Source organism: Emys orbicularis, chromosome 12, assembly GCF_028017835.1.
Source record: "Emys orbicularis isolate rEmyOrb1 chromosome 12, rEmyOrb1.hap1, whole genome shotgun sequence".
In the NCBI taxonomy this organism is placed as follows: Eukaryota; Metazoa; Chordata; order Testudines; family Emydidae; genus Emys; species Emys orbicularis.
Genome location: NC_088694.1, coordinates 48,819,640 through 48,831,492, shown reverse-complemented (window position 1 = coordinate 48,831,492; position 11,853 = coordinate 48,819,640). Strand labels below are relative to the sequence as shown.

Below are 11,853 nucleotides of genomic sequence, written 5' to 3'. Positions count from 1 at the left end.
CTGGCACAATAGCACAAGAATAGTAGGAGGAGCTTAGGGGGGCAGAGCAGTGTGGGAGGGGAATCATAAGAAGGGAGGAGCTTTGGGAACAGAGTGAGGTGGGAGGGGGTTGGGCCCAGGAGGTGCCATGGAGGAGGCGGATTTCCACCCCGCGCTGTCTCCATCCATCACCCCCCCTCTCCCCACTGCAGGTCGATCCAGTGAAAGACACGGCCATGGCTCTGAGGGGACCCCGCCCGGTGCTCCTGCTGCCGCTCGTCCTGCTGGCCGCCTGCCTGGTCCTGACCAGTGGGCAGCCATGGATCGAGCCAAACTTCAAGTTCCTTAGGAAGCATGTAGACTATCCAAAGACTAATGCCACCAACGACAACGCCTACTGTAACATGATGATGCAGAATCGGGGACTATATGGGAAGCTAGTCAACACCTTCATTCATGAGCCTGTCTCAAAAATAAACAGCATCTGCAAGGAGGGTGGGACACCCATAATAGGTGGCCTGCGTGAGAGCAAAGATGAATTCAGCATCACTCAGTGCGTATTTCAGCCTGACTCAACGTCATTCTCTTTCCTCGGGATAGTGAAGAAGCGGAAAATTATCATTGGCTGCTGGAATTTGTACCCTGTGTACTACCTGGAGCAGATCTAGGGCCCGGGGCTGGACCTGGAGGGGAGGCAGGAACCCTACTGCTTCCTCTAACCCCGCTCTGTCCCTCCCACACTGACCATGGCACCCAGCTCCTCACCCGCCTCTGAACACTGGTCATATTGTTTAGGTGTTTCCACCCTTAGCGCCCATTATACAGCATAGCCACCCCTTCCCCACTCCCACCCTCTGCTGCCCCTAGTACCCATTATACGGTATAGCCGCCCTCCCCCACCCCCATGCTCTGCTGCCCCTAGTGCCCATTGTACTGTATAACCGCTCCTTCCCCACCCCCACCCTCACCCTCTGCTGCCCCTAGTGCCCATTGTACTGTATAACCGCCCCTTCCCCACCCCTCACCCTCTGCTGTCCCTAGTGCCCATTACACAGTATAGCCGCCCCTTCCCCACCCCCACCCTCTGAAGCCCCAGTGCCTATTATACAGAATAGCCGCCCCTCACCTATCCTGTTCTCCCTGCTGACAGATAGTGGCCATCTTAAAAAAAAAAGTCTTAATTAAGAAATATCTACCAATTTCACTCTTCTGGGATTGCGTACTCAGTCTAATGATGGAAAATCCTCATATTCATTGAATGATCTGGTATTTGTCATTCTTCTCTGATGTTTTAAAAAAAAAGTCCCCTCTTTCTGCCATTCTCTGTGCTCCCTAAATCTTATTAAACCTGGTACCTGCAAAGCAATCTGTCTTGTGTGAGATTGGGGATGGATGGAACATAAATCCCCAGGTCCCAGAGCCCACTCCCCTCCCAGTGTCAGAACCCAGGAGTCCTCACTCCCAGCCACCCCACTTCCCTTCCAAAATTGATATTGATACAGGAGATTTAAACCTTCATCCTTCAGGGCCTGAACCATTCACTAACTGAGGAAGGTCAGGAAGAAACTTTGCCTTTGAGCAAGTTTTTTCATTATTCTTCTCTTGAAGGCTTTCCTTCCTTTCGAGCAGCAGGGACTGGCTAGTGTCAGAGGCTGAGCTGGAGGGACCCTGGCCTGTGTCACCCCCAGAATCATTGCTGACAGCTGGGTCAGTCCAGCTCTGATTCCTCCACAAGTCATTGTCAAAATTCATATCAGTTAGGGTATGAACCAGACCCCTCAGATGAGAAATGCACCCTTAGACTAACAGAGGAAGAAGCAGTAGCTGGTGTTCCCAACAGGGAAGCTGAGCAGTTTAAGATGTCATGGGTTCAAATCCCAGCACTGTGAATGCCCAAACCTATTAGCCACTCACAGAACATGACGTGATGAGCACAAAGGATAAATGTGGAGTTTGAGAGGAAGGTGTGGTCCATGAAGCAGGACTCTAATTCACCCTGACTCCTGTTGCTCCTTGACACCCCATCCTGAACCCCCTGTAGGCTTCTCCAACTTACTCCAGCTCTGACACCCCCAAATTGACCTCCCTTCCTGGACTTTCTCAATCACTCTGCCCCTGGGCTCTGTTGCGCACAGCTCTCTGTCTCCAGCCGCTTCCTAAATGCGATCTGCAATATTGTTCTTCTTTGCAAAAATCCTGCATTCCTTAGGGATTTAAACCCAGGCCCTCACACACTGGCTCTAAGAGCCACATGCCTCGACCAAGGAGTCTGGTAGCTGGGGCTTCCCCTGTGTACTCTCTCCTCCCTGATGCAGAACTCTGCAGTTAGGCATCCCTGGCTCACTGCCACCTACTTCCTCCTGGCAGAGTGCGACGTGGGGTGTCTCTGCCCGGGGGTGATACTGAGGCTCAGAGAGCTTAGCCCAGTTCAGGGAAGTGTTTTCACATTTACATGAGCAATAAGAACATCCTGAGTGACATTAACTACAATAAACTGCACAGAAGAGCTGTAATTCCTCCTGGCTTCACCACTAAGTTACAGGCATTAGGGATGGCAGGGTGCAGGGGGTGGGGGTGTAGGTAGTGTTCTCATTGATCCCTCCAGTGGAAGGATGGATTCACAGATTCCAAAGCCAGAGGGGACCATTGGGATCATCTAGACCAGGGGTGGCCAATCTGTGGCTCCGGACCCACATGCGGACATTAATATGCGGCTCCTTCTATAGGCACCGACTCCGGGGCTGGAGCTACAGGCGCCAACTTTCAATGTGCCTGGGGGGTGCTCACTGCTCAACCCCTGGCTCTGCCACAGGCCCTGCCCCCACTCCACCCCTTCCCACCCTCTCCCCTAAGCCTGCCATGCCCTCGCTCCTCCCCCTCCGAGCTTCCTGCATGCCACAAAACAGCTGATCGGGAGGTGCGGGGAGGGAGGGGGAGGAGCTGATCGGCAGGGCTGCCGGTGGGTGGGAGGCACTGGGAGTGGGGGGGGAGTGGATGAGGGGCTTCTGACATATTACTGTGGCTCTTTGGCAATGTACATTGGTAAATTCTGGCTCCTTCTCAGGCTCAGGTTGCCCCCCCCGATCTAGACCAATAATCCACATGAAGGTGACACACTATGGACAGCAAGTGATGCTAATTGTCACCATAAGGTGCTCTCTTTGCACTGAAGTCGGACCATTTCTCCCCCTGCTGGTGGGAATTCATCATTAGCTCCTCTGGGCAAACACGAGCTCAGCTCTCCTTCCGGGCTCCATGGCCCAAAAGCAGCTGGGAGCGGCGTTCAGATAGCAGACGGGGAGATTCCAACTTCTGCCCTCTGGGGGCAAGTTTTACTCAGCGAATCTGGAACTGGGGAAAGTCCTTGTGCCAGTTCCCTGGAGGAACATTAACCATGCAATTAATGAGTTAGTTAATTGATTAGTCAATTAATGACACCTTCCTTTCGGCATGTTCCACACTGTTACTGGGCGGCTGCTGTGGCCTTTGGTCCCTATTAGAGTTATGATGGGTGAGATTACAAAACAATTGGGGCAGAAGGTCCCCTGCTCCGGGCTTGGCCAAGGGTGGGGGGATAAAATCACCAGGGGCTGAAATGGACTTTTAGTTAATTCATATTGAAGACCCCCCCACTCCCAAGGAAATGTGAACTCACAGCTCCTGGGTTACAAGAGCAGGGCAATAACCCCTGAGACACACAGCCTTTGCCTGCTGGGCTCCCCCTGGCCCAGCTCCCAGTTCAGCACTCGGCTTTGATGTGATTCTTTCCTGGGGGTGTCACGTGAGGTCTCTGCACTTCAGACTGATTCACGGGGCTCCCAAGGTGATGCTGGGGGAGGGTTTGTGGGTGCTGGGAAGGGGGGTAAACTCCCCCCCAGCCACTGATGGGATCCCTACCTGATGCCCCCCATTCCTCCAGCCTATGCTCCCCACACCACCCATCTCCCGCTGCTGATCTGGCCAAGGGCCTGGGAGCCAGATTCTGTTCCCAGCCCTGGCACTGACCACAGAAACTCCCCAGGCCCCAGAGCCTGCTAGGAGATGGAATGCTTCTCCAGGGTTCGGGGGGATCCCCGGCAGGTCCCCCAGGGCAAAGAGACTCACCATCTGGGTACCCCCTCGCAGTCAGGCGCAGCATTGCAGGGCTTCTCCGCATTTCACCCCTGCTCATCAACAAGCCAAAACACTGGGGTCCCCTTGGCGACTGTGACCTGCTCCTCCGGCCAGGTCGCTCTCGGCTCTCGCCCCTTTCAGGGCAATCCAGAGTCCAGCCCAAACCACAGGATGCATGGATAGGTGGGGGATGAGTATGGTGAGAAGATGGATGTGTCTGGGGTTTGATGTATAGGTGGGGGGTGGGTACGGTGACAGATGGATGTGTCTGGGGGGTGGGTCTGCATGGATAGGTGGGTGCAGTGATAGATGGATGTGTCTGGGGATGGATAGACAGACATTAATGCTGTGATTCCAATGTCATGAAGGGACCTTTTTTCTTATTGTCTGGGTGATGCCGAGCTCCCATCCCTGCCTGTGCAAATAGCCAAGGTATCGTTAGCTGCCGCTGATGGCAGCTCTGTGGCTGGGTAACAACATTGCTGCGAATCCAGGCCCCAGCCCTTTGAGCAAGGAAGCTACTGACTTTCCGTCCTGTGCGGGGGCCCATGTTTGAGTGACTGGAAAGAGGCCAGTCCCCAGTGACCAGGACAGTGCCAGGTGTGAGCAATGCCAGGAGTCCTGGTTCCTACTGTTTGTCTGGGCTACGCCTCATCCCTCTGTCCCTGAGCTAAAAATGGAACCCAGGAGTCCTGGCTCCCAGACTGCTTCTCTAATCCACTAGACGCTGCTCCCTTCCCACATGTGGGATAGGACCCAGGAGCCTGGCCCCCTGCTCTGCCCCTGTAAACCCCCCTCCACCCCCCTGAGTTTTGAGCTTTACGCAAATCTTTGTCTCTGTGCTGTGTTTCTTTGCGTCTGTGTGTGACTGTAACTGTGTGTGATAGCTGGGTGTGACAGCTTGGTGTGGTAGCTGGGTGTGACAACTGTGTGTGATAGCTGGGTATGGCAACTGGGTGTGATAGCTGGGTTTGGTAGCTGGCTGTTTTGTCCATGAGTGTCTGTCCATGGCACAATTATACTTGTGAGTTGTGCCTTGGAGCAATAGCCAACAGCCTCCCAGTACTGGCAGCAATCCCTGGACTTAAGAGACACTCAGACACCTGCCCTAGACACACAAATACTGTACCAACTCCACACCTATACCCATATCTGTCTATGCACACACCCTACAACCCCTCACACACAACATCCACCCTCACAGTTAAGGCCCTGCATACATACATACTATCATCCAAACATTCACACTGACATTGTACATACAGTCACATGCCAAGACCCAAACACACACACACACACACACACACACACACACACACACACACACACACACACACACACACACACACACACACACACAGAACCCTGCACATACCAGACGCCTTATCCTATCAAACCCCAACACTCCACATCATCTAACATCACCTCAGACACTGTCCACACTCAGTCAAACCCTAGTATTCTAAACTCACATACATACATACACACACACACACACACACACCCCCTAGGGAATGCTGCAAATACAGACACGCAATGCGTTAGCCCTCTGAGGCAGCTCGCTACATTATACTGCTGATCCCTTTATTTGTGTGAGGTTGTGTGTGTGTGTATGTTGTTTGTGGGGTTTTCTACTTTTCTCTATCTTTGAGCCCCTAGATCCGCCACCCCACCTGGCTGCATTGTCCCAGGGCAGAGAAAAGCCACACAGAACTGGAGCTGTCACTCAGAAGGGAAGAAATCCTGTCCCTCTCTCTCTCTCTAGAATCCCCCCGGCAGACAAAGCCCAGACAGTTTTTACCTCCAGGTAGCTAGTCAAGGTCAGCGCTGTACCCCCACCTGCGCCCACTGTCATCCAGTCAAATGGAGATACATGGCTGCACCTTGCTCCCGGAGGATTTGCCATGGAGAGCGGGATGCTGAAGCTGTGTACGTCTGAAGACAGTGATTATCTGTGTGTGTGTCTAGCAGCTCCCACCTCTTGTCACCCAGCCACATGCCCATGGGCAAACCAACCGGCTTTGCAGCCCAGCCCCAACTGGGACGTTTGCCAGGGAGAGCCCTGGCTGGGAGCCCAGGGGAAATCACTGCAAAACATCACCACCTATAAGTCTCCCTGTGCCTCTCTGACAGCTGATCCAGCTGACTGCAGCTTCCCTAGACATTGTCAATAGCAGCTCAGGTGAGTTATATCTGCGTCAGCTGGCTCCATAGCTCAGGGGTTAAAGCACTGGTTTTGTAAACCAGGGGTCCTGAGTCCCTATTTCACTAGGGCTTGGCCTGTTACTCTGCTATGTTCAAAGCAAGTTTCATACAGGGGAATATCTCGGAATTAACCCCTGAGATCCTCCAGTTTATCTTCACTCTAGACCTGCCGCAAGTGACTCGGTCTCTCCAGTTATTCTTTTTGCATGAGCCTAATTTGAGTGCTGCATGTTGGCTCCACTGTCCTGCCTCCCCCCCAGACTGACCCCCACTGCTAAGAAGTGTAAAGAGCTATTTGGGGGTGTACTCCATGGATCACAACGTCACAGCAAGGTGCAATGCCCTGGGATCGCTTTGGCAGGGTGTTAGGAGAGAACATGTGTGCCCCTTCTGGGGAGCGTGTGGAAATGGTGCCAGTCATGTGTGTGTGTGTAAATGGTACAAGGCATGTGTGTGTGCACACGGGTGGAGGTCATGTGCCACCCACTGCTGGAGTGGATGAGTCCAGCTGTGTGTGTGTGTGTGTGGCAAAATTCCAAACCAGTTGCATCTCACAAGGTGGGCCTGCATAAACACACACATGCTCTGCAGCTGCTAGCAGGGAATTTTGTCCCCAACAGCAAATGATTCTGTGACTTTACATGATTAAAATATGACCCTGTATACCATTATTCCTACCACCGTTATACATGTAAGCAGAGTCAGGATAAGCTCTACCTTGACATCTGGTGATGAATTATGGTGAGGGTTGAAAAGAACTTCAGGGGCTGACCTTGTTTGCATAGGCTCACCCACCCGCCTAGCCTGGGACAACAACAACTGAAAGTGGTTACTTTGGCTGGTGTGGGATTCCCAGTTTCTCGGTTATTGGGGCAGGAAGAATAAAGTGGTGTTACCCTGATTCGGTGAATCAAGGCCAGTGGAACTGTTGTATGACAGAGAGACTCACCAGTAATTAAGTAGCACTTGCTAGACAAGGGGCATGGGTTACAATTCCCAGTGACTGGAGAGAGGATGGGTATTTGTACCTGAGAGTATGGGCCCCCCTTTGAGGGCTCAAAACACCAATTGCACTACCTCCTCTCTCCACTGTTGACTGTCAGAGCTAACTTTGATTCTATTAGAAATCTAGTTACGGGCTGCTGAGCTGAATTCACTTTGGGCCAATGGTGCACCAGCACTGTGGCTCCCCTACAACAAGCTGAAATCACAAAAGAGCTAAAGTTATTAAGAACTGAGATCACTGAGTGCTGTGTTAAATAGTGGGGGAGCCTGAAGCTATATTGCTAAGCAGCTGGTGGAGCAAGTTTGTGGGGACGGTTGGAGGAGCAGCGAGTGGCATAGAGCCTTGCGGGGACGGAAGAAACGGTGAGCGGAGCTGTTTGCGGGGATGGCTGGAGTGGCTCACAGGTCGGTGAGCGGAGCAGCTCGTAGACCAGAGCAGTTCGTGGGACGGCAGGAAGTGGACTGGCTCATGGTGAAGGCTGCGGCGGAACCCCATGAAGAGATGGCCGGCCGGCCTCGGATCATGTAAGGTGCCCCTTAACACCCTGCGTGCCCCCCCCTTTACTCTGGGGCTGCACTGACCAGGGACAGAGACTTTGGGGGTTGTTGGACTTTTGGGACTTTGGGTGGTTGCTGAACCAAAGGGAAAGGACACAGCCCAATTTGCTGGGGTGGGTTTTTTGCTCATGGTTTGTGTTATGAATCCTGTTTGTGGTGTTTTTTCCAATTTAATGCTGATGTCGTTTACCTCATGTTATTAAACATTTTCTGCTATACTCAGACTCCGTGCTTGCGAGAGGGGAAGTATTGTCTCCTAGAGGCGCCGGGGGGGTGGTATGTAATTGTCCCAGGTCACTGGGTGGGGGCTCGAGCCGGTTTTGCATTGCGTTATTGAAATGGGACCCCTAGATACTGAACCCAGCCCTTGTTGCTGCCAACTTAGATGGGCAGAAGGGTTACATACAATTGCAACAAATCTTGTACAAAGTACGTCATGTAAGGTGTCAATGGTAAAGTTATGATTTGCTGAATATAATTACCCTATTTGTATGCATGTATCATTGTTGTATCAGAAGTTATGAATATTGACTATATACCTGTATTTCAAATGGGTTTGCTCCTGGGGTGACACCCACAAGGTAGTTTACATCCAGTCTAGCCAGCATCTTGTAGATGAACCATTCGAGGCAATGGCCCATTAAGAAAAACAATAGGCCATAGAAGAAGCTTATCTCCACCCCATGGACTTTCCTGTGGACGTTTTAGCCAGAATATGAGTAATGGCCCCTGCTATGACTCATCGAAGCATGCAAGGCCATGTGACTAGCTCACGTGATACTGAACTCCATGTTGTGCCTGTACTTTTCCACTAACTGGGCTGCTTCGGACAATGAAGTTCCCTCCACAAGGCAGAAGGTATAAAAGGCCCTGGAAGCAACTTCATTATGCCTATTTCCTGCTCTGATCTCTGGACTATGGACTTACACAAAAAGGAGCATTTCAATCAACGGACTGAGGGCTTGCCAATCTTTTGAATGCCACCAGAGACTTAACAAGCCAGCAGTTTATTCCATCACTGATACAAACCAGATACAAGAATTTTGCAAGGTGTATCTGTATTTGATTCCTTTAACCATTTTAACTCTCATCTTTCTTTCTTTCTTTCTTTCTTTCTTTCTTTCTTTCTTTCTTTCTTTCTTTCTTTCTTTCTTTCTTTCTTTCTTTCTTTCTATAAATAAATCTTTAGATATTAGATACTAAAGGTTTGGCAACAGAGTGATTCTTGGGTAAGATCTGAGTTATATATTGACGTGGGTAGGTGGCTGGTCCTTAGGAATCAGAAGAACCCGTTGGTTGATGAAATTGGCTTTAAATAACCACTTATCATTAAGTCTAGTGTCTGGGTGTTGAATCCAGGACTGGAATACCCAAGGAGGCTGCATTTCTAACTTCCTGTCAGCCAGTGTGGTGAGACAGAAGTTTACTTTTGTTACTGGTTTGGTATATCTTGTGGGAGAATAACCACCAGTTTTGGGGTGTGTCTCCCCTATTTCTCAGCAGTTTTTCCTGAATCTGGTATTCTCAGCTGTTCCCCACCGAGGCCTGGGGACAGCTTCCTCCACTGTATGCAAAAGGAGCAATGGCTTTAGCTCTGCCTAAATAGTTGGCATAGCTGCTAAAGCCAGGAAAACACACACACACACACACACACACACACACACACACACACACACACACACACACACACACACACACACACACACACGTCAGTGTATTAGAACATTGAGGCTGCACTCTAATTACACTGATGTTCGTTCTTTCCATGCCCGTACACACCCAGCTCTCTATCTCAGCTCTGGGTGCTGAGCACTGTACTATCGGAATACAAGATATAAACTCTCTCCGGCGTTCCAATAGCTGCTGTGCTAACACTGGAAAACCCAGCTCAGAAAAGCCAGGTCATTTCGAAAGTAGGAGGCTCCTACCCCAATATTGACCCAGTAACATTTCCGAATGCAGTTTTGATTTCACCGCACAAACAGCTCAAGCTTTATATTGAGCAAAGAAAACAGAATTAGAAAAATATGCTCCAGGTTCAGTGTGGCCGAGTAAACAGGAGAAACCTGAATGTCTCACATCATTATTGTTCAGAACTTTGCCTGTAGGACACAGCTAAACACAAACACAGAACCGCTGGCTCTGAAAAGTCCCTCCCTGGGTGGGTTTGATTTCTCGGTGTTGCCAAATGTCCCAGAAGTGGATTTTTTATTATTATTAATAATCAAGAAAAGCAGAAGAGAAGAAAAGACAAATCTAGTACCTGTGATGGGATCCCAGGGCTGGAATAACAAGGAGGAGGCTGGTCAGGTTTAAGGGGCACCAGCAGAGCTGGGGGAGCGTGAGGAGAAGCCCAGCACTGGGCTAGCAGGGGGATGTGGGTCAGGATTGAGGGGGTAGCACAGGCAAGAGAACATCCCCAAAATAATTCCTAGAGCAGAGCTTCTCTAGAAACATCCCATCTTGAGTTTAATGCTGGAGAATCCACCACAACTCTTGATAAATTGTTCCAGTCATTAATTACTCTCACTGTCAAAAATTTAAACCTGATTTCCAATCTGAATTTATCTAGCTTCAACTTCCAGCCATTGCATCAAGTTAGACCTTTCTCTGCTAGACTGAAAAGCCCGTTGTTAAATATTTGTTCCCCAGGTAGGTGCTTATAGAGCGTGATCAAGTCACTTTCTCCTTGTTAAACCACACAGATGGAGCTCATTGAGTCTATCACTCATTAAAGCAGGTTTTCTAATCCTTGAACGATGTCTGTGGGAGGGTGCAGAGTTCTGTAAACCACAAAACCTGGTTTGTGGGTCTTATTTGTAAGAATCTTGATCTGTAAGGTAAAGCAGACTGTCAGGAGAGAATTGTTAGCTTCGGGTGTCCCCCAAGACAAGGGAATAAGCAAAAACCCAAGGCCACCAAAAACAGACCAGTAAGATAAGAATGAGATGAGCCAGTTGTGTTAACAGCAAAGAATAGATGGCAGAAGTGCATAGATAAAAGTCAGTTGGAGCAGGATAAGCAAAGATGTATCAGTTTAGGTTAGTTATTGGGATTTAGGCGGTGAATGTTTTAATTAGGGGTTAAGAAGAGACAGGTACACAAATGAGGTTACTGGGTAAACTGAGCCCTGGTCTACACTATGAACCTATGAACTATAAACTATGAACTATAATGACATCACTGCGGGATTGGAAAATTCACACCCCTGAGCGACACAGTTATACCGACCAAACTGAGCGTGTAGACAGCGCTATGTCAATGGGACGGTTTCTCCCGTCAACATAGCTACCGCCTCTCGGGGAGGTGGATTAGCTACGCTGATGAGCGAAGCTCTCCTGTAGGCGTAGGTAGCATCTTCACTAAGCGCTGCATCACTGTAAGGGTAGACAAGTCCTAAATTGGTGCAAAGTTATGGAACAGGGGATAAAAGGCAGGTGACTGATAACAGGAGAGTGGGCAAGACACAGGAGAAGAACAGAGCAAACACCAGAGGTTTGAAAAAAGCCGTCCTGAACCTCGGAGAGGTAACATGATCTTCCTCATCCAACACCTCCGCCTCACTGCTCAGTCCAGAGGCCTGTGACTCCAGCTCCCTTGAGGTATCCATGGGGCCAGGGTGGCCAAGTGTCTGGTTTTCGACCCTAACACCTGGTCAAAAAGGGATCCTGGCAGCTCCGGTCAGCACCGCTGGCCGGGCCATTAATAGTCCAGTAGACAGTGCAGTGGGGCTAAGGCAGGCTCCCTGCCTGCCCTGATTCCCCGACTCCCAGGAAGTGATTGGCAGGTCCCTGCGGCTCCTAAGCATACTGGGGGCAAGGGAGGCTCCGCATGCTGCCCCTGCCCCAAACACCGGTTCCGCAGCTCCCATTGGCCAGGAACCACAACCAATGGGAGTTGCGAGGATGGTGCCTGCGAGCGCAGGCAGCGCATGGAGCCTCCCTGCCACTTGGCTAGGAGCCGTAAGGACCTGCTGGATGCTTTCCAGGAACC

The 11,853-nt window shown here is 50.6% G+C and overlaps 1 protein-coding gene across 1 annotated transcript; it reads left to right on the top strand.

Annotated features, from left to right (window-relative positions):
* Positions 1 to 215: 215 nt before the first annotated feature.
* LOC135887242 (ribonuclease-like) lies at positions 216 to 647 on the top strand. The gene has a single exon (XM_065415013.1). It carries the CDS (start codon positions 216 to 218, stop codon positions 645 to 647), a length of 432 nt encoding a protein of 143 aa, XP_065271085.1.
* The last annotated feature ends 11,206 nt before the right edge of the window (positions 648 to 11,853 follow it).

What these genes read in the sequence shown, in the direction of transcription:
- LOC135887242 (XM_065415013.1), top strand. Translation starts at nt 216, where the DNA reads ATGGCTCTGAGGGGACCCCGCCCGGTGCTCCTGCTGCCGCTCGTCCTG.